The sequence below is a fragment of the Triticum aestivum genome, chromosome 5D, assembly GCF_018294505.1.
Source record: "Triticum aestivum cultivar Chinese Spring chromosome 5D, IWGSC CS RefSeq v2.1, whole genome shotgun sequence".
In the NCBI taxonomy this organism is placed as follows: Eukaryota; Viridiplantae; Streptophyta; class Magnoliopsida; order Poales; family Poaceae; genus Triticum; species Triticum aestivum.
Window position 1 is genome coordinate 370,143,687 of NC_057808.1, and position 22,740 is coordinate 370,166,426.

At 43.7% G+C, this 22,740-nt stretch overlaps 2 protein-coding genes, 1 long non-coding RNA gene and 1 pseudogene across 5 annotated transcripts; 2 read left to right on the forward strand and 2 right to left on the reverse strand.

The window, feature by feature from the left end:
• The first annotated feature begins 379 nt into the window (after window positions 1–379).
• Window positions 380–7,369, forward strand: LOC123121828 (probable ribosomal RNA small subunit methyltransferase B). Of its 3 annotated transcripts, XM_044541894.1 has the most exons (21): window positions 380–562; window positions 647–697; window positions 808–861; window positions 1,259–1,309; window positions 1,378–1,428; window positions 1,565–1,719; window positions 2,085–2,198; window positions 2,300–2,365; window positions 2,899–2,982; window positions 3,062–3,148; window positions 3,489–3,580; window positions 3,680–3,740; window positions 3,917–3,973; window positions 4,523–4,583; window positions 4,824–4,931; window positions 5,495–5,613; window positions 5,815–5,886; window positions 6,001–6,086; window positions 6,178–6,274; window positions 6,710–6,859; window positions 6,979–7,369. In XM_044541894.1, exons 1-20 carry the CDS (start codon window positions 454–456, stop codon window positions 6,842–6,844), a joined length of 1,710 nt encoding a protein of 569 aa, XP_044397829.1. In that variant the 5' UTR covers window positions 380–453; the 3' UTR covers window positions 6,845–6,859; window positions 6,979–7,369. The 3 variants fall into 3 exon arrangements, 2 of the variants coding, with proteins under 2 accessions (XP_044397829.1, XP_044397830.1); XR_006459877.1 differs by lacking the exon at window positions 6,979–7,369 and having other exon boundaries at window positions 389–562; window positions 5,802–5,886; window positions 6,710–6,815; XM_044541895.1 differs by lacking the exon at window positions 3,062–3,148 and having other exon boundaries at window positions 390–562.
• On the reverse strand, window positions 7,258–12,734 carry LOC123121826 (cellulose synthase-like protein E6). Its single transcript, XM_044541893.1, has 7 exons — window positions 12,419–12,734; window positions 10,072–10,390; window positions 9,768–9,908; window positions 9,529–9,660; window positions 8,695–8,907; window positions 8,015–8,587; window positions 7,258–7,931 (listed from the first exon to the last, which is right to left on the reverse strand). Exons 1-7 carry the CDS (start codon window positions 12,679–12,681, stop codon window positions 7,386–7,388), a joined length of 2,187 nt encoding a protein of 728 aa, XP_044397828.1. The 5' UTR covers window positions 12,682–12,734; the 3' UTR covers window positions 7,258–7,385.
• On the forward strand, window positions 10,155–21,097 carry LOC123121830 (uncharacterized). The gene is made up of 2 exons (XR_006459878.1): window positions 10,155–10,373; window positions 20,785–21,097. It is a non-coding gene; the product is annotated as an uncharacterized lncRNA (long non-coding RNA).
• On the reverse strand, window positions 17,038–22,109 carry LOC123121827 (cellulose synthase-like protein E6; annotated as a pseudogene).
• Window positions 22,110–22,740: the final 631 nt, after the last annotated feature.

Below are 22,740 nucleotides of genomic sequence, written 5' to 3' on the forward strand. Positions count from 1 at the left end.
CACATATTTTTTTGTCCAAAAGCTAAGAAAGACCTGTGGAAAGCCAAAAAGTAAAAAAAATTCCGAAAAAACCGTTTAAAAAGCTGAAAACGCGTACGAAAAAATAACAGAACAAAATCCGAACGGAGCGCGCAGAACGCGACACGTGGCAGCGGTTGAGAGCGCACCAAGTTGCGCGCTCTCAGCCCGCCCGCAAGTGATGGTTGCAAGGCTCCCGAAGGAGCACTCGCTAACTGGTTCCTCTCCGGTATTTCTCTTTGACGGATTTCCAGGTGAGCTCGTTTGGACTCGTTTTAAAGTGTTTTTTTTTCGAGGGGACCGCTAGAGGAGAGAATTTGTATTGAGCCTCCACGAGGCCCGGCCCAGGCCCATCTTCATATTATCCTCTTCCGTCGCCTTCGGTTCCTCCTCGTCTCCCTGTCCCCTCTCCCTCCACTCCAAAACCCCAGCAGAATGGAGGCCAAGGCGCTCCCCCTCTCGCACTTCCGCGCGCGGGCGGGCTCGCCGCTCCTCCTCTCCGCGGAGGCCAGCTCCGCCGCGCGCAAGGGCTCCGGCGCGCCAGGTACTCCGCATTTCTCCATGGGATTGCAGGTTGTGAGCGCAGCTGGGGGCTAATCGGGGGCTGTTTCGCTGTGTATTTTGGTAGGGAGGAGCAGGACCTCGAGGTACGACGCGGGAGCGCCTCCGAGCAGGGCAGGTACAGTGGGGGAACAGATGTCGCGGCTTAATTTTGCTGTTTGTTTCGTCAGTTGCTCCGCATGCTGCTTATCTAACGAATCGCCGTGAATTTCCCCCCCTCTTCTGAAGGGAGGGGCGGGGTCTGGAAGCGTGATGATCCGGAGGATTCACCTCGCCGAACAGGTAACAAAATGCTAGTACTATGTTGGTAAATTACCGTATTTTATCTCTGACATTTGTTACCCCATATTCAAATTGCTTTACACTTTCTTTTCCGAAAAATGAGTTGACTCTCTGGTCTCTGCATCATTGTGATGCACACAGCGATAATTATTTTATACGTGCAAAAAATTAGTAAATAACCAAGGGCCTCACCTAATGCGAATTTAAGCTCATATCTTTCTTTTTTGTGAATACTGAAAAGATGCCTGTATGAGTGAATTCATGTAAGATCAAGCAAAGTACAAAAGCTGGGAATGACCCCATGAACAGCATGATCCTCCCTAGTAGTATAATACAGTATTGTACTTCATCTCTATGTTAAGCTGATTGTCTGATCTAAATCTCCTGTGCTTTTTAGGGATGACTGGAGTTCCAAAGCTTAATCCCAAATTCTCAACTAAAAGAGCAGGTGAAGAGGGCTGCTTGAAATGGTGTAGCTAAGTTGCTCACTTTGACCAAATTTCTGTGTTTACGCAGGGACAAGTAAGGTTCCAATTATTAATTTCGAGGTTTCTCATCACAGAGCAGGTAAAATGTTAATGTCATGATTTTTTATTTTTGCTAATCATATTTGCCTTGCTTGTATGAGTCTCTGGCGATGATCTAATTTATTGGAATTATTTTAATCATTTATAATGATTGTGTTGTTGCCATGTTGGAGCAGTTGCAGCGGTGAGGTTGTTAAGAGCTGATAAGGGGAAGGCGTTTGTTGATCTTTTAAATGAGAAAGCAAACGATTCTGGGGAAAATGAGATGGGCTATGTAGAAAGGACATTAGGGTTCAGTACACGGCATTTGGATGACAGGGATATACGATTGGTAAAATTCATATATTTCACATGTTGAAATGTTTGTTCTGTCTATGAATTTCAGTTTGTTTAGGGGCACTTACACTATGTTGGGTTATTGCTGGGAAATAGGAATATAATGCTGTGAGAGAAACAACTCCTTAGATGCAGCAGCATAATGATGTTATCGGTATTTGATGAACATATAGCTAACTAGTTGCCAGTTTTGTTTATTCACTTTCTTGTATCACTTTACCTATGATACAAGGTGTCATGATGAACATATTGCACCAATGGCTCAGTAACAGTGTAACAGTATATAACACACCTAAGACGACTTGTCTATGCCTGCATAGGAATTCAAACCTTCTGATTCTCTTATGGTTGGATTGTTAGGTTACTGTCATAGTAGCTGGAACTGTACGTTGGAAACGCTACATTGATTATCTTATCATGTCACTCTGTAGTGAAGAGAAGGTGTTCAGCAACATGGAACCGCTGCTGCTGCAGGTTTGTCCTATATTTCTTACAGAATATAATATCATTGAATACCCATTGCAGAAGTTTACTCCTGTTTGTAAAATATTTGAGGTTAACACTTCTCATTTCAGATATTGCGAATTGGCTTCTTTGAAATTCTCAAACTTAATGTACCAGCTTATGCTGTCGTTGATGAGGTATGTTGATAGTATTTAACATGTACTGGAATTAAGTTAGCCCTTCGTTTGGTTTTTGGTTGACCAGAATGTTAAATGCGGCAACTGGTATCGCTTAATTAAAGTGATTTCCTTCCTGTTTATTTAAGTTCCAAAGAACAAATGTGGGCATGTGATACTGAGCTCTTTTTCTTATCATTTCATCACACCAAAGTTATGTTAAGTGCTGTAGATGGTTGTGTTTCTGTTCCCTGGTAGTTGTCAACTTGGCATGCTGGATATAAATTATTACGACAATAGCCAGTATGCTACACCCGAACCCCAAAAAGGATGATGTGGTTATGTTCCTGTTTTAATATCCTGAAGATCTACTTTGTTACTGGTCTTTGTTATATGGTGGTTTTCAAACTTCGTGTGTTCATTATTTGAGGTTGACATGTAGTATTATATTATTGTTGTCAGTTCTACTTAAGTCTGAAGCCAATGTCACCAGACAATATATTTGCTTTGTTTTAAAGGGAACCTGATAACGTGTCTCGCAAACTGAATTTTAGAATGTAAGGCTTGCAAAAGTAGCTTTAAGGCCCGGTGCTGGGAACATGGTGAATGCGATTCTGCGTAAACTTCTGTTACTGAAGGTAAAACCTGGTCTACTCAGACTAGTCAGTAGGGTTATGCTGTAAGCCTGTAACGTCATTGTTTTTCTTTTATAATTAGGAGACAGATTCTCTTCCTCTTCCAAATATAGAAGGTGATGATCGTGCCCAAGCTCGTGCTCTTTCCATAATTTATTCTCATCCTGTTGTAAGTTTGCTTTACTTCCTAAGCTTTAGTTCTCATCATGCTGTAAGTTTGCTTTGCTTCCTAAACTTATTTGACTTCTGTTTTAAAAATTTAAAGCGTCAAATTTTCGTTCGTATAATCAGTAGGTTTACTGCACTGTTGATAACATACCACTTGAACTCATGCCTGTTATCAACCAATGTCCTTGTTAACTGGGGTAATGTACCTGTGAGGACTTCAATGTACTTGCTGTTTCTGACATCTCTTAATAGCATAATATAGAAGATTGGTAGACATGTTTTGTAAACTGTAATATGTATCTTTCAAAAAAAGAAGCTGTAATATGTTTTCTGCTCTGCAGTGGATGGTGAGAAGGTGGATTCGATTTCTTGGAAAAGAAGAAGCTCTCAAATTGATGAACTGGAATAACAGTGACCCTTATTTCAGTCTAAGGTTTTAATTTTTAAGTGTGCTCTTCTGCGAATTGCAAATTACCTGCTCGGCTGCTCTGTTTATGCATGTGTTTCTGATTGACTGATCTTTGTGCCATAGGGTGAATACAACAAATGGCTATACAAGGGATGATCTTGTTAACCGATTGGAAGATTTGCAGGTACTTACGATAATTCTTAGTACCTGAGTTCCACCCTATTCATGGCTAAGGTAGGAAAAATATAAGAACCATGCTATTTAGCTACATAGGATTTATCCAATTTAGTAGTCATGTTGGGGTCTACTCTGCCTTGGTTATTTGCATTGGGTTTCATCACTTGATTTTCTTTTGTGTAGGTTCACTACGAAAAGTCAATTATGGACGAATTTGTCCGCATTCGTGAAGGCATGCAGGTAAGGAAGCTGAATAGTTAGTTACGTGATCACTGCTCAACTGGTGTTTGCCAGACCAATGTGTTCTATTCGTATCCTCTCAATCTCTTTTGAAACACAATCTGTTTAGGATGCTTATAAATAACACTCTTCAAAGCCTTCTAAATTGGATGTGGACAATAAGATACCACACTTGACTTCAGTCCAAGGAAGTGAGACGCCGAGAGCTGTATACTACATTTTGATACTATTAGCTAGAAAGGAAAGGATAGTGCTATACTTCTGGTCTCTTTAGATATTATTTTGATGCTATTGCTATGGAATACAAAGTGCTATAACCCACCATACATTTCATTTTAGAAAATTTACTTGTGTATCATACAAGTTCATTTATATTCAAGAAGTAACCTGTGCACCATTTGTGGGCGCACAGTTTCCCCAATTTGCCCTTAATTCATAAGAAACTCTAGTAATTTTTTTATTGCAATATTGCATTAGGTCTGCACCTTTTCTTATAATGCCTCCCAAGATGCTGGCTGGTATCCTGATATCTTAATTTCTTCCTTGTAGGCAGTCTTACAAGCTGGATTACTGAAAGAAGGCATGTGTGCCGTGCAGGATGAGAGTGCAGGCAAGTTGTGAACGTTGCTTGTTGACCACCTTTTATTATTATAAATGGGATCGTGATTTTAACTACGACTACATGCTGATGTAGAAAGAACTATTCACTATTATGCTTTATATTCCATTACGTTAAGTATTTAGTATTTACCCTTTTTCCTTATACGGTTCCAAATCGTGGTAACAACAGCAAGTTTCACTGAAGATCGCTACAGATAACCCGTACTAAGATTTACAGAACCTATTGCAGGTTTTGTTGTGTCTGTGGTCGACCCACAACCTGGGGAAACAATCATGGATTGTTGTGCTGCGCCTGGCGGGAAGACTTTGTTCATGGCATCCCGGCTGGCAGGACAAGGTGAGGGATTGGAATGAGGGCAATCTTCTGTTGATATTGCAACTGGAGAACTGTGGGATTTTGAGCTAGTGTAACTTTTCCTTTCTGGCCATGCATCTATAATGTGTTCTGTCAGCATGCTATGATTTTTGCAAAAAACTTGTGAGCAAAATGCTCAAATGAATCACATTTCACATGTTATTCTTGACAGCCTGCTCGGGGTGCTGCCCACCGCTGGCAGATTCAGTCGTTATGACGTAGTAACGTGTGCCAGTGGCTGCCGTTGTTAACTTTTTGTCAGATATAAAGCAACCAATGTATTACATTTACATCCTTCAAATGTAGCATCTGATGCTATTTAATGGTTAGCTGGTATAAATATTCTTCATCCTTTCATCTCCACTGAAAACTAGCATTTGTGAACGTATACATTCAACACCGACAAGAATATAGTACTCACAGGTCCAGAATAGTTAAGTTTTACCAGATCTGATCTTGTTAACACATTATGCCATTGATGCGGAGCAAGCTTCTAAATCTGGAATACATAGTATACTTGACTAATGATGTACTATTTTATACAGGGAAGGTATCGGCTCTTGACATAAACAAAGGCCGCTTGAGAATTCTCATGGAGGCAGCAAAGTGCCACAATCTTGATGATATAATCACTGATATCCATGGTGATCTTCGACTGTATGCTGTAAGTTTCCAAGAAACTTCATAATTACTAGTCCATATAAAGCCTCAAAAAGAAAGAGGAAGTTCCGTATATCCAAGAATAATGCACCTCCAGTGGAAATATTTATCAGGAATATGCCTATTTACTGCTACAGACTTATGGTTAATGTTTTATCCACACATATGATAAGGAGGCTTATGCACATGTAGACTTGTATTGCAGAAGGAAAGCACTGTCAAATATGACAAAGTATTATTGGATGCTCCATGCTCTGGGCTGGGTGTCCTTTCCAAGGTAGCTCTCTTTATCAAGTTCACTTTTTTTTTGAGAACTTCATCACAGAGCATTGTACTGATCCGAATCTGGAATAATTTGTGATGAACTAACATCACCTTTTCTGTTCCCAAGAGGGCAGACTTGCGTTGGAATCGGCAATTTGAAGATCTGGAGGAGTTGGTGTGTTTGCAAGATGAGCTCCTTGATTCAGCGTCATTGTGAGATTCTTACTGTTACAAGTTTAAAATTTTGTGCAAGCAAATTCATATTTACAACATCTAAGATTACTTTCAATGACTTTACTTGCAGGTTGGTAAAACCTGGTGGTGTACTAATCTACAGTACATGTTCCATTGATCATGAAGAAAATGAGAACCGGGTTACTACTTTTGTTCAGAGGCATCCGGTACGAGTTCATATTTAAATTATGCATCGATCCTTCACCAAAGATACAAACTCAATGTTCAATTGATATAGGCAATATTTCTGTCCTTACAATTTGGGATCCTGTTGGTAGCTTTCTCTAGCAACTGGAAGTCGCTCTCGTTCCCACTATATGTTAGCCCTACCAGTTCAGGTTTAACAATGATAGATACTGTGCAGTTGTTACGGTCCATATCATTTCTGCAACCTGACCGGTTGGTTATGTTCACTGTCCGTCAAATCAGTTCTACATATATACAATCAAAAGAATGGCACTGAAATATTTTTTGTTCTATCCTTTTCTTACTTACTGATTATTGCATGTTAGACAACATTCACTGACATCTAATCATGTTGTATACAACATTCACTGACATCTAATCATGTTGTATATTCATTTTACTATGATATGCTACAGGAGTTTACCCCACAGGGTGTACATGGATATGTTCCTGCAGAATTCATCACAGATGATGGTTTCTATTCCTCAAGTCCAACTAAGCACTCTCTGGATGGGGCATTTGCTGCTCGTCTTGTCCGGTCAATGCACTAGGACTCCGACAACTAGGTGAGCATGTGATAAGCAGAACCAAAACAAAATATATTTTCTAATGTTTATATGAACTGAATTTCCCCTTCAAGATGTTTATCTGACACATGTTCTAAAAATTATCTTTCCTCTTACAGTTTTTAGAAGGGGGATAGTCTTCTGCGCTCTGCGGTCCATTTTGCTTCTTGGACTGCATGCAGTAAGTTGTATCATAGACAGTAATGCTGAGGTCATCCTTTTATGCACACTCCATCATTTTGATGTTGAGTGCCACCATAACGTGTGTTGCAAGCTAGATATGCCTCGAGCTGTGCCTGCTGGATACCTGAGCATGTCTATTAGGCAGGCCCTAGTGGAATTACCTGATAAAGTATGTTTGTTATGTATGATTATGTCTCTTGTGCAGTACCAAGTGATAATCTCAAGGTAGATGATCATACATAGAAGTACGTCTAGAAATTTATCAGATGAAATGTACTTCAAGAGAACCATAATTCCATAAATATATGCTACTTTGTTAGACATCAATGCCTCTTGTAGGACCTTACACTATTGGTACCAGCAGGGCCAATATCGCAAAGCCAATAGAAGCTAATGTAACTGAGAATGGTATTCTTCCTTTGTCCTTCCTCACGAACATTGCTTCATAGAATGGAATATTGGTGATCACTAGCATTCCACAGAGAATGAGCTGGGGGGAAAATACATTCAAGAGTATATTCCAGCCACCTGTCATAATTTGACAAAGCCCTACGACCAGACAATTAAGGTTGAGTAATGCGACAGTTGCAATGATCACATATTCTGGAGCTGATGATCCGAATTCCATGATTTCTTGCTCGTATCTCTTGGATTCACTTTCTTCACTTACCTTCGATGTAACTGCAAATGTCATCTTCGACAGTCCTAGTAACTTCCGGACAGTGTCAGTCAAGCCATAGAGATATGAGGTTATTCTTCTTACCATCCACATCCTTTGTTCGTTCCACCATCCTTTCAATGTGTCTCCACATGATAATGCCTCATACAGGCTATACATATTCTTCACACATAAGACATATATGAAGGGTGACATCCATGGACTCGTAATCTGCATGACACAGGAGGATCGTATTAGTTGTAATAGAAAGCATATGAAACTAAACTGAGGCTTTTCCTATTCTGAATCATTACCTCTGGGAACAAGGAGATGCCTTTAAGGAGAGCTAGTGAAGGAATGATGACATAATATAGTGTTGGGATTGAATTGGGTGCCCATAATCCATAGATCGAGTAGCCCATTTGATGCCGTAACTTGATTTTTCCATGCCCAAACATGAAGGGGCAGTACTTTGAAAGAAAAATCGAGAAGCTACCCTCGCTCCATCTTTTGTGTTGCAGTAGTGTCTGAGCAAGTGTTGTTGGAGCTACACCTAGAAATGCTGGTCTTGGAGGATTGCTGTGGACTGACTTCCATCCTCTGCAATGTATTCCCAGTCCTGTGACTATATCCTCTGCTGGGTAACCATATTTGATCCCAATCTCATCTCCCCACTGTGTGTCATGTTCATAAGTGGAGGCTGCTAAAGACTTCGCTTTCTCTTCAATCTCAACTATGCTCTCTTGTGTTTTGTCCTTGATTCCTCCGTTCCAGTCCTCCTTGTAGTCTTCGGTGAACCTCCTTCCGCAAAGGATCTCCCTTCTGTGGAAACATCCAGTGCCAACATACATAGGACCGCCCACACTGTCCATACCACCCATTAGCACCTTTAGATTGGGTAGCTATGTTAGTGGCAGAACATACATGCACAATGATTGCTCATATTGTGGAGAACATGAGAACGAAACTGAAGTTACAGTTTGACACTGCTGACCTGATTGGTGACTTGGTGGGAGTTCCCATATATATTATTCTTGGTCAAATTGTTATAGTTCTGGGGGAATTGCACAAATCCAATCTTGTGACCCATTTCTTCATCAAGGAAGAAGCACAGTGCATCTCTGATTGTATCGCAATTGTTGGAATACATATCACAGTCCACATTCATGATGATAGGGCTGTTGCTTATCACTGATGACACTCTTATCTGCATTTCAATAGAAAAATTGTCACATTTTAGAAAAATCCATTATGATCATAGAATTCCAACCTTTCATGGAACACTTGTGAATAAGTTCTTTTTCATTTCGCGCTCTATTTTGTGCCTTGGTTTTGGTTTGCTATTTTGCTTGTTTTCGTTGTTGGAAGACACCATCTTGGCGATTCTTGTAACACAAATGATGTGCACTTGGGTGCGCTTTCGAGAAAAAATGTCTAGCGGTAGGGAACAAGTTATTGTTTATATCTAAAACCAACATATTTTAAGCTCACATTCATTGCATGTATTTCACAAAATGCTAAAGAAGTGGAGAGTTTTGCACTCCCTCAACTCTACAGACAATCCAATGATACAAAATGAATTAATAGGGTGTGAACTCCATGGTACAATTTTCTCAAAAGGACAAGAAATTGCATGACAACACATTGCTAATTTGGTTACTCTTGCAAACATTACTGTTTACTAAAAACTTCAAAATTATGAATTAGAATATGTTGCAACTAATATGCTGCTAAGAATCAGTATAAGAAAATGGGCTAATGAAAACTATAAAGTTTACAATAAATTGTATGCTTAGTATGATGGGGCTAGCTAGGTTAGTGAGTGCACCAGAGCATTCATTGCCCCAGCTTTGAAATTATGGTGGTGCTGAGGCCGCTTCTCCCGTGCCATGTACACAAGTGTTGGTAGCACATTTCCTTCATCATCATTTGCATTTTTGTCTTTGCCCTCTATCAGAATCTAGCAAAAGAAAGAATTATATAACTTGAAACTCCCAAATAGCATGCAAGTTATTTACTTCAGAATCATGCAAACCTTTACTCAAATTTGGAAGGCAGGAAAGCTACCTGAACAATTGGCTGGTGATTTTTTGAGGTATTTTCTTGATCCCATTCATGAAATCCTTTATGATTTGCTTTGACTTCCTCCGAAATTTTACCTGACAAAACAGCTGTATCAATTCGCTCAGTCATATCTTCGTACATCTCCTGCCCAAAAATGAAAAAAGTCAGTTGCCATGCCAAATGCTGAGCACTACGGGTAGGCTGACATTAAGCATCTTATCTGGTCACATGTGTGTGCCATGCCGTTCCATGTTCAATAGCCATTTGATTACATGTGTTAAAAAAGATGTTTGGAAAATCTGCTTACCCTGATAAGTGACCATTCCTTTGGGCTGCACAAATCTTGATGCCCATCTGACTCTGAGAAGTAAGCGGCTGGTGACCTTGGCTCAATGTTATATCTCTTGCAGAATGGTATCCAATGCTTTGCAAATAAGGAGGCCTCCCACAGAGCATAGAAAGTGAGAACTGAACCTCCGTCGTCAGAAAGGTACACACTAATTTTTTCTGCTGGGTAATTGTATGCCATGAGCGATAGGACGGTGGAGATGACAAGACTTGGTGGCTCTGAGTGTGGATCTGCGGTGCATACGAAGATATCCACACAAGGTAGCCTCTCTCCATACCTTCTCCAAATGACATAGTAACTGTGTTAATGCTCAGTGCGGGAAATACATGTTTTAAAGCAGTAGAACCGTACACTTGACACCCTTAAACATTCAAAACAAGTCCCTACTTTGGATCTTGTTTTGGCAGAAATGAGTCTGAAGTACTTGGGTTGAGGGTTTATTCCAGAGTCGGGCAAGAGTTGAGGTGTTGAAATGAACTTGTTCTTACAAGAAACCACCCCTTAATTTAGTCCCTACCTTTGTCATCTACTCCCTCCCTTTTGGTTTAAAGGCCCAACTCAAAAATCACCTCCACCAAGGCAGATAGGAATGCATTTTGTAGGTTGCAAAACTATCCAAATTAAAACGATGCGTTAATTTGCATTAACTGCAGCGCATGCATGCGTGATCATTAAATGAGTAGTAATATTACATGCATTGGTGAGTTTCTTTTTAATCCTTGCATGTAGAGATTTAATGTGTCTTGAAATCTAAACAGATGATGGAGATGGACCCTTTAAACCGCAAAAATAGTAATATTGATATTGGTCCTTTAAACCACCATTTTTCTTTTCTTGAGATAAGCCCTTTGAACCGGAAAGGAGGGAGTATCTACCTTCTTTTCTATAGAAAAGGCCTCTCAGTCTAGCTTATTTATTTACCTTCTAAGTTAGTGATCTCTGATCATCGATGTAAGCCCTTTGGCGTTGATAATGTCTTATCTTGCAATTATAATTCTAAACAATCTGACAATTTGCTTTAACCCTTTGTACCATAGAATAGAAACCTTTGTGCTGCACTCAAAGTTTAAAAATCAAAAGCATCAAACTTTTGTCTAATTTGTTAACAGAAAGATAGTTCTGTTATTTGGCCCGCGTAGCTTTAAAGCTAGCCTAATGTAGATTCTCAGTGCACTTAGGTGGTGTTTGGTTCTCTAGTCCTAGGACTTTTTCTAGTCCCTAGTATTTTTTAAAAAAGACTCTCAAGGAGGTGCTTCTAAGGACTTTTAGCAAAAAATCCCAAAAAAGTCCCCCTCTGTTTGGTTTGCTAGGGACTTTTTTTAGTCCCAACACAAAAAAGTCCCTGAAACCAAACACTCCCTTAGTGTTGTGTGGTCTAAAACTCATAGGCTGCCATCTCGTTGAAGTACAACATATTAAGAAATAACAATAACACAGAAGATAACTAAATTTAAACTGCAAAAATGTCTTACATTAAGTTACAGAGGGAGTACTAAATTATGAGAACTAGAACATGACGGGCTCATACCTATGCAAAACACCCGTTAGAAATTGCCCGCTGTGTTTAGTTAAATCCGGTACATTTCTTTTCTTGAATATACGGTTCATCATTGTGAGTTGTGGTCTCGTGTACCTAACTGAGTCCAAGAGCTTCAAGAAAATCAGCCAACATACTGAAATATGTGGCATGTTCATAGTGACAGCCCGGACATGGCGCAGACATGAGAGAGAAGAAAAAAATGTAATTCAACCGGACCCCACAAATCGACTCATATATCCAGGCTGTCACCGAATCCTCAAACTTGACCCATATGTGGGGAGGATATGAGGGTGTCTAGGCAGTCCGCCAATCATATGAATTAAACCGACTCCATCCCCACCAATCATGTAGATTAGACTGAACACTTTGGAAACATATTGCGTGCACGGATAAAATGAGGGTTCAAAACGAATACGCCCGACTATCCGAACGCGTCCGTGGACGTATGATAGGCCAAATTTGCCCATTGTGGTTGTATATGCTCTCATCGTTTATGCTCAAAAAAGCAAGTTCACTGTTCACACTATTGACCTGGTGAGTGGTGGTATGGTCACAGACTCACAAACTCACAATCCGGGCGGTGTACAGGCTAACAAATAGTAGGCGTTACTGTCAGCTCCATCACCATCGCAGGACTAGTTTGGCTTTTAACAGTCTGTCCATATCAAGAATATACGCATATAAAATCTGAAATTTTGGAGAAAAAAATCCACGTTTTTTGTCGTGATACAGCCGGAGCATACAGCCCCCGGACGTGGTGCGTACCTGGCGGCGAGCCTGTCGATGAAGGGGAGGCGGCGGACGGGGCTCCAGCGCACGGACTGCGTGACCGCCCAGTAGGCGGCGTACCAGAGCTCCGCCGCCAGCATGCCCAGCCACGCCGCCCTGCCCTCGCCGGCGGCGGGGACGTGCGTCGCCCGGTAGTAGAGCAGCAGGAGGATCCCGGCGGCGACCGTGACGGCGTGGAGCCTGTACGCCGCCCGGCCACCGTGCGTCTCCGTCTCGAACAGCCTCCTGGTCCTCTCCATCTTCCAGTCTCGCCTGTCGCTCTCTGAGTCTTTTGTGAACTCCTGTAGATGGACAGGAGCACACGCATGTAGTAAGGGAGGATCTCAACTCCTGTAGTTGTAGTGGACAGCCGACCAGGTGGACGCGTGGACTTCCCCACCCCACACTCCACTGGTTTGGTGGACTGGATTGCCCGTCCCACTGCTCCACTCCACGCGCGCACACACCCCCACATGGCCACACCCCGTGGTCCTGTAGGGCATCTTCAACATGACTCATCAAATCGCCTCGACCGAATGGTTCAGGCATTTTCAAACCTCTAAGAGCATCTCCACGCGGACCCCAAGACGCTCCCCAAGTAATTTTTTTAGCACCGGCAGTAAAAAAGGTCCCAGCCACGCCCTCAGTCGTTTTGCGCCAGATTTGGGCAAAACCAGCCCCGGCAACCCCAAGCCAAACCCAGGGAGCCGGGGGTCCGCCGGAGGCACCGACGCTATTATTTGCATGCAACAGGGCCACTGTCAGCCTCACACTCCCTCTCTCTCTCTCTTGCATGCAATAGGCCCACCCATGTGCATGCCTCTCGCCCACTTCATCTCTTTTTCCTCTCATCTCTCTTGTCTTCTAGTGTTGGGTAGGGGCATGGCTGGAAAACTTTTCACCCCCATGCCAAAATTTCCACCGACATGACCCCAACTGGCTGAAAAAGTGGCTCCGGGGGGGGGGGGGGGGCAACGAGCGGAGATGCTCTAATGCGGTCACACATTTTAGGTTGGATCGGTTCGAACATTCGAAATCCCAATGCCGGCCCCAAATCGGGGCGGGAGAGTTTGGACATTTGCTGCCTCGGTGTCCGACAACCTGGGCTCACCCTTTCCATGTCTAGAGCCCTCGGCATTGATGCCGCTCACATTGACTTGTCGCCTACCTGCATTCAAGCCTGCCCGGCCTGTGCCGCCCGAGAAGCCCAGTTCAGCTTTAAAGTTGGTCGACCTCCCCTCCCAAACCCTATCCTCACCCAGTCCTCCACATCTCCCAAATCTCCCAGTCCTCCACATTTCCCAAATCTGCTGCACACCGCACCTCCAATGGCCACCGCAATGGACAAGAAGATGCCCGAGGAAGATAACGAGCTCACCCGGGCGTGCTGGTTGCTTGGCGGCTACCACCCAACGCAGCCACCGCCACCCCAGGGCTCCAGATCCGATATGCAACGCTATCCCCGGTCACCGGGTCCGTCTTCGTCCACCGTGAAGGAGAAGTGGGTTGACAAGGAGGAGATCGACTTGGCCAAGCTCGCGGCGAGGACTCAGCAGCCGCAGCCGCCCATGCCCCGCGGCGGCGACGGATGGCGAGTTCTAGCAGCACATGCGGATTGCACCGCGGAACTCGTTGAGTGACTAGGGTCTGGCGCTGTCATCTCCTTTATGCAACCATGGTGTCCAGATTAGACTCCGCGTGTAGTCGTCCCTGTCGCCCCGATGCCCGGCCCTAGTAAAGCAAGAGTCATCCCAGCCGAAGCTGCGTAGCCGCCTCGACTACTATCTGAGCGGTAGTGGCTAGCGTTGCGCATCGTCCTTGTCGTTGAGGGTAGGTGAAAGGATCGAGAAGAGGTGTCTAGAGGGGGGTGAATAGACTCTTAGCAAAGAAAAGTTGCAGTTTTTAATTTCTTCAAATTAAGGTGGAGTTTTAGCACAAGTTTAAACATTCACAATACATATCAAGCAAGCATGACAAGAGTATATGAGCAGTGGAAAGTAAAACATGCAATTTGCGAGAATGTAAAGGGATGGGATTGGAGTATGCAAACACAATGTAGACGCGGAGATTTTTTCCGTGGTTCCGATAGGTGGTGCTATCGTACATCCACATTGATTGAGACTTCAACCCATGAAGGGTAACGGTTGCGCGAGTCTACGGAGGGCTCCACCCACGAAGGGTCCACGAAGAAGCAACCTTGTCTATCCCATCATGGCCATCGCCCACGAAGGACTTGCCTCACCAGGGTAGATCTTCACGAAGTAGGCGATCTCCTTGCCCGTACAAACTCCTCGGTTCAACTCCACAATCTTGACGGAGGCTCCCAAGTGACACCTAACCAATCTAGGAGACACCACTCTCCAAAAGGTAATAGATGGTGTGTTGATGATGAACTCCTTGCTCTTGTGCTTCAAATGATAGTCTCCCCAACACTCAACTCTCTCTCATGGATTTGGATTTGGTGGAAAGATGATTTGAGTGGAAAGCAAGTTGGAGAAGGCTAGAGATCAAGATTTATGTGGTTGGAATGGAATATCTTGATCTCAACACATGAGTAGGTGGTTCTCTCTCAGAAAATGTATGCTGGAAGTGTAGGCATGTTCTGATGGCTCTCCTCACGAATGAAGAGTGGGTGGAGGGGTATATATAGCCTCCACACAAAATCTAACCGTTACACACAATTCACCAAACTCGGTGGGACCGAATCAGAAAACTTGGTCGGACCGATTTAGTTCATAATGTGACCGTTAGGCATTTCGGTGGGACCGATATGATCAACTCGGTGGGACCGATGTGCTAGGGTTAGGGTAAAACCTCATCTCGGTTTGACCGATTACACAAACTCGGTGGGACCAATTTTGGTAATGAGCTAACCAGAGAGTTGGTCAAGCAAACTCGGTGAGACCGATTACAAATCTCGGTTGAGCCGAAAATATTGCAACAGGAACCAGAGAGTTTGCAAGCCCATCTCGTTGAGACCGGGATCCCATCGGTGAGACCGAATTGATTAGGGTTTCTGGCAGTGGCTATGTCAGATGAACTCGGTGGCGCCGGATTGATCAAATCGGTGGGGCCGAGTTTGACTTTTGGTTTGGGACATATGTGGATATGAGAAAGTGGTTGAGGGCTTTGGAGCATATCACTAAGCACTTTGAGCAAGTAAGCCATTAAGCAACACCTCATCCCCTTTTAATAGTATTGGCTTTTCCTAGGGACTCAATGTGATCTTGGATCACTAAAATGAAAATGCAGAGTCTTGAGCTTTGAGCTTGAGCCAATCCTTTGTCCTTAGCATCTTGAAGGGGTTCCACATCCTCTTGTCCACGCCACTCCATCTGTTGAACTTATCTGAAATATACTAGATAAAAACATTAGTCCAACAAAAGATATGTTGACATTAATTACCAAAACCACCCAGGGAGCACTTGTGCTTTCAGTAGGGAGATGCCTCACCAAGGCGGAGGCACGCCCAGAGCGACACCGGGTGCAGCGCTTGGCGGTGTTCGCCAAGACTGACATGCTGCCGCCCTAGGTCCTCGCTGAGGTTTGGGCCTTCGATAGGTGCAAGACCACCGAGAAGATGGTTGCCCACTGTCAGCGCCGTCTGAACTAGCAGCTCCTCTTGTCGAGCTGGTCAAGACCGAGCGCTCGATCCACCTCGAAGCCAACAAGAAGCGGCCCAAGGTGGAAGAGGCTGCCGAGCGTTTGCGCCGGGAGCGCAACGCCCCGGCCGTGGACAGATGCTGCGATGGCTGGAGTTGTATCCTCCACTGGCGCGACTACGACGACTCAATGACAGCGGTGCCTGCGGTGCCGGTGGGCTTGAAGGCCATGCCTACGAGGTGGTCGTGTGCTACTTAGCCTAGTTTTAGTTTAGTTACGTTAAGTTAAATTTTGAGTAGTTTGGATGAAACTGTTAAATGTTATCTAATATGCACGTAATATATCGTACTATGTTTAATTTCGTGTGTGATTCGTGTTTGAAATGTTCGGATGAGGGAAATTATGGAGACAATTTTGGATGGCCGACGCCCAGCCAGATGTCCGCGGACATGTCAAATTGGTCATACAGTGCAATATACAACAGGTACCTTAAACTCATTCAAGTGAGACAATGATCTAAAAGCCATAGTGAGAACACTCAATGATTCGAACGTGATATGTACAATCCAGTGCCACCTTGCTTTGTCTCTACATTGAGATCTTTGTCCAATGATCCAAAGTATCCAGCTAATGGTCTGAACCTATACAAGTTGCCCCCCCCCCCCCCCCCCCCCCCAGTAAAATTAAAGAAATCTCTGATATTCCGATTCACATAGATATGGTGATTTTGGGCACTGCACAATCTTCAACAAGTTACTTTCATAGTTAATATTCTTACAAATATGTTCCTAAGAAGATATAGAAAATAAAATGTATTGTGAAACTATTTTCATTGGTACAACTTTGCTTAATTATTGTGAAGAGTTTCCTCTTAGTCATTCCTCTCGTTGGCAAGGTTTAAGAAATGACAGGATACAATAGAGGGAGAGATGGTTGAAAGGGGATCATGATTTGAGGCGGGCACAAGTGGGATGAGAAGGGGTTAGGTGCAGCATTGTGGATGAAAATAGAGGGTTTACGCAAAATGTCCATGTCCTGGCCACCTTGCTAAATCTGGACAACTCATTCTTTATTCAATGGTGCAGACGATTGAATCCTATGTATTCATGTGTCCACCTAAAGCCCTGATTCTGTACAAGTTGCTCCCATACTGGGATTTCGCTAGTGCTAGAGGAGATTGAGTTAGATCTGGCATTGATTGCATTGGCGTTCTTGACATTTTCTGTTTAGGTATTTTTATTTTCACAGGGGTAATTTGATCCATGGTTAATCCTGAGTCGAAGGGCTTATGCAAATTGCCTCTGCCCAACCCGGGCCGCGCCACATATAAATACAATTGCCCATGAAACTATCAGAGCAAGTGTCCCAAGAGAACCATAAACCGTACCAACTTGAGTACTTATTACACACTGATGCCTCTTGTGGGACCTTAAACTATTTTTGCCAGTAAGGCCAACATCACAAAGCCAATAGAAGCTAGTGTAACTGGGAATGGTATTCTGCCTTTGTCCTTCCTCAGGAACATTGCTTCATAGAATGGGATACTGGTGATCACCAACATCCCACAGAGAATGAGCTGGGGGAAAAGTGCATCCAAGTGTACATTCCATCCACCTTTCATGACTTTACTTAGCCCTCCCATCAGGCAAACAAGGTTGAGCAAAGCAATAGCCGCGATGATCACATATTCTGGATCCGACGACCCGAATTCCATAATCTCTTGCTCATACCTCTTGGACTCGTCTTCATCGCTTACCTTTGGTGTAACCACAAAATTTATCTTTGACAGTCCAAGTAACTTCCGGAGATTGTCAAGGACTCCAAAGAGGTACGAGGTTATTCTTTTGACCAACCACATCCTCTGTCCATTCCACCATCCTTTTAGCGTGTCTCCAGATAATAGTGCCTCATATAGGCTGTACATGTTCTTCACGCAGAAGACATATACGAAGGGTGCGATCCATGGACTTGTAATCTGAACAACACATGAATATTATATCAGTTTTTTAATACAAAACATATATGTAACTAAGGCGAGGCCTTTCCATAGTATGAATCATTTACCTCTGGGAAAAGGGAGGTGCCTTTGAGGAGGGCCAGTGAAGGGATGATAACATAATATAGTGTAGCGAGCGAATTGGGTGCCCATAGTCCATAGATATGGTAGCCCATCTGATGCCGTAGCTTGGTTTTTCCATGCGCAAACAAGAAGACGTTGTACTTTGAAAGGAAAATCGAGAAGATACCCTCGCTCCATCGCTTGTGTTGCAGTATCGTCTGAGCAAGTGTTGTTGGACCTACACCCATAAACGCTGGTCTTTTAGGATTGTTGTAGACCGAGTCCCATCCTCTGCAATGTATTGCCAACCCGGTGTTTACATCCTCCACCACGCAACCATATTTTACCCCAATCTCGTCTGCCCACTGCGTGCCGTGTTCGTATGTGCAGGCTGCTAAAGACTTGGCTTTCTCTTCAGTCTCATCTATGCTTTCTTGTAATTTGTCCTTGATCCCTGCATTCCAGTCTTCTTGGTAGTCTTCGGTGAACTTCCTGCCGCAAAGGATCTCCCTTCTGTGGAAACATCCAGTGCCAATATACATAGGGCCACCCAAACTGTCCATACCACCCATCTCCACCTTTTAAATTGAAGTAGCCATGTTAGTGTCAATAATATAATGTGGAGAACATGAGAATTGTAAATGAGGTTACAATTTGGCACTGCTGACCTCATTGATGACATGGAGGGAGTTCCCATATATGTTATTCTTGCTCAGATTGTAATAGTTCTGAGGGTATTGCACAAATCCGATCTTGTGACCCATTTCTTCATCAAGGAAGAAGCACAGTGCATCTCTGACCGCATCGTTGTTGTTGGAGTACATATCGCAGTCCACATTCATGATGATAGGGCTGTTGCTTATCACTGATGATACCCTTATCTGCATTTCAGTAGAAAAATTGACACATTTTAGTTTAAGTCCACTAAAGCATTACAACCTTTCATAGAATATAAAATTGTTATCTAATTCCCTCAAAAAGTTTGTCATCTAATTGGCCACGATAATTGAACACCGACAACACCGATTCCATTCCAGTAGGCTAAATTGGTGTGGTGTCAAGCTACACTTAGTGTCTCATTGTCTCCTGCTTGGCGGAGGGCAAAAGAATGGAAACAATGCATCACCATGTGCTTTTTAGATATATCAACAAGTGTATACATTGGGTGTATGGTATTAGCTAACTTCTTTATAGCTTTTGAACATTCAAAAACCAAAAATTATCGAAATCATAGTAGGGAAACCTAACTGTCTTCCTAAAAAAACATAGAGGTGTATGCATGTGTATGCATATGATTTGTGATAACAAATATACGTTTGCACGCAACATTGACAATTGTGTTTTGTATGCATCCATGGATATGGTGCCCATTTTGGATTTTACTCGATGTCTTTGGTGTCACTAGAAGATGAGTAGTTGTGTGTACATAAGCATAGTCCGATTACAACTTGGATTTCAGTGTTGTCCAAGAGACATTGATTTGATTGCATGGGCTACTCATATGAGTGCATACCCAGAACCAGCACACCTCGGAACTTGAGCGATGCGACAAGAGTTCTATGCTCCTTGTGTTTGTGTACCTTTATTAACATACGGTAAGTGACTAATGCGGCATCAACCAACTTTTTCTAATTGATTCTGGCACACATCTTGCTGCAACAGATCCACTGACAATAAGCCCAGGGACTATTTCCCTATTGAGGCTTTCTGACTGTACCAACATATTTTAAGCATACATTCACTGCATTTATATTTCATAAAAGACTGGAGAAGTGGAGGTTTTCTCAACTCTAATCCTCTCAAGTACTTGGGGAAATTCTATTGTGTACTATTGATGCAAAGAGGTGAAACTGAATGAAGAAAACACAACACAACATTTTGTTACTCTTGTCCAGTAATACAGTTTATCACAAACTTCAGAATTATAAATTAGAATATGGTGCAGGTGCAACTAGTATTTCGCCAAGAATCAGTATTAGAAAATGAGTTTACTAATGAAAACTATGAAGCTTACTGTAAACTGTCTACTTAGTGTGAAGGGGCAAGATTAGTAAGTTTACAAGAGCATTCATGGCCCCAGCTTTGAAGTTATGGTGGTGTTGAGGCCTCTTCTCACGCGCCATGTAAACAAGTGTTGGTAGCACCTTTCCTTCATTATCAACTGCATTTTGGTCCTTGCTGTCTATCAGAATCTAACAAAAGAAACAAGTTTAGAACTTGAGACTCACAAATACCATACAAGTTATTTACTCCAAAATCATGGAAACCTTTACTCCATTCTGGAGGGCATGATAGCTACCTGAACAATTGGCTGGTGATTCTTTGAGGTGATTTCCTGGTTCCATTCATAAAATCCTTTATGACTTGCTTTGATTTCTTCGGGAACTTTGCCCGACATGACAACCGTGTCAATTCGCTCAGTCATTTTGTCAAACATGTCCTGCCCAAAAGATGAAATAGTATCAGTTGCCATGCCAAATGCCGAGCACTATATATAATAATCTTGTCATCACCATTGTATGCCAATTTATTCCCTGTTCGATAGCCATTTGATGCACGTGTTTTAAAAAGAAGAAGATGTTTGCAATATCTGCTTACCTTGATCAATGACCATTCTTTTGGGTTGCACAGTTCTTGATGCCCATCTGACTCTGAGAAGTAAGCGGCTGGTGACCTTGGCTCAATGTTATATCTCTTGCAGAATGGCAGCCAGTGCTTTGCAAACAAGGAGGCCTCCCACATGCCATAGAAAGTGAGAATCGAGCCGCCGTCGTCAGAAAGGTACACGCTTAATTTCTCGGGCGGGTAGTTGTACGCCATGAGCGATAGGATGGTGGAGACGACGAGGCTTGGCGGCTCCGAGTAGGGGTCCGCAGTGCACACAAAGATGTCCACACACGGTAGCGTTTCTCCGTGCCTTGTCCAAATGACAAATTAACCGTGTTAGTGCTGAGCATGACAAATAGTATATGTTTGGATGATGAAATATATGAAAACAGGTCCCTGGTTAGCTAGTTTTTAAATTCAATTTTGCTACCCGGGAGATGCATGCAAATTGCTCTGGTTTGCCATGATGGGACGGTGTTCCTATCAGGTGATGAGTCCCGGAGCTTGGACCAAACCAGACAACCGTACTGAAATTTAAATTCTGCAGCGTGTTCAGCGTTGATTTCGATCCACTTGTTAAATGCATTTACTACATTTTAGGAGATCTTCTTGAATATGTATTTAGAGAGGGAGCTCTCTTTATCAAAAAGCAAAAAAAAGAAAGAAATAACTTTCAGCCTTTAGAAGTCTTATATCAAAAAGCAAAAACAAAAAAGAAGTCCATGCATTAGCTAAGATTGCTGGGTGTTGATGCTGGCGTGCCTGCCTCGGCGTGGTGCATGAGGCCAGGCCAGCAGTACAAATCGGAACACGCGGCGCGGTAGACGCACGCACGGTGTAGCCAGCCAGGGGCACTGGAGGCAACAACACTCGTGTGGCTACTGGTGGTCAGTGCAAGTGCAAGGCAAAGGCAAGATGAGCAGCACTCTGGTTACTACACAAGTCCTACGCACGACGACGACCACGTGTCACCTGAGCTAACGTACGGATTAGGCAACAACGTAGTGGTAGGAGTAAGCAAGGGAAACACGTACGCCCGTACGCCTGCGCGCAACTGCATCATATTCCTCTCTCGATCATGCAGCCGCGCGCGTGCCGCGTCGTTCGTGGTCGGTCGGTCATAAGCCATGCATAGCGCGGACGGACGTGGTTCATACCTGGCGGCGAGCCTGTCGATGAAGGGGCGGCGGCGGACGGGGCTCCAGCGCACGGACTGCGTGACCACCCAGTAGGCGGCGTACCAGAGCTCCGCCGCCAGCATGCCCAGCCACGCCGCCCTCCCCTCGCCGGCGGCCGGGACGCGCGTCGCCCGGTAGTAGAGCAGCAGCAGGATCCGGCGGCCACCGTGACGGCGTGGAGCCTGTACGCCGCCCGGCCCCCGTGAGTCTCCGTCTCGAACAGCCTCATGCTCCTCTCCATCTCTAGCTAGCTGGCTCTCTCGCTCTCTCTATCGGCTGGCCGTCTCAAACTTTCCCGGGGACAGGAGAGGAGGTGCATGCTGGGCACTGGGCAGGAGCGCGCGTATATATGCTCCCCGCGAGGAAGGGGGAGGCATGATTCAGCACCGATACGCCCGGATACGGCTGGATACGCGTATCCTGCAGTATCCCATCCTTTTCGAATTATTAAAAAAGGATATAAAATCGGGATACGGCCTAGATACGGTGGGGACTCGGCAGCCAGCCTCCAGTGACCATGCTGCTGCCCAGTTCTCCTCCCGATAGCAACCATGGTCGAGCAGGTAACCTCGATGGCTGCTAGCTAGTCAGGGTATGCATTCGCTTTTTTCGGTTTGATTCGGTTCGGTTTATACGGTTTTTATACTTTGGTTTATACAGTTTTATACATAGATACGGTTCGGTTTCGGTAATAATCAAAGTTGACGTGAATTTTTGAACGACTCATATTTTTTAATCGTCAGATTATTCAATCTATGTATGTAGGTTTGTTTTTTCTTTTGAGAACTGTACGTAGATTAAATCATTAGATGGCAGAAATGATTTGGTGGCATATGTACGTATGGTGTGCGCCAGATCGAGCATATATGGCT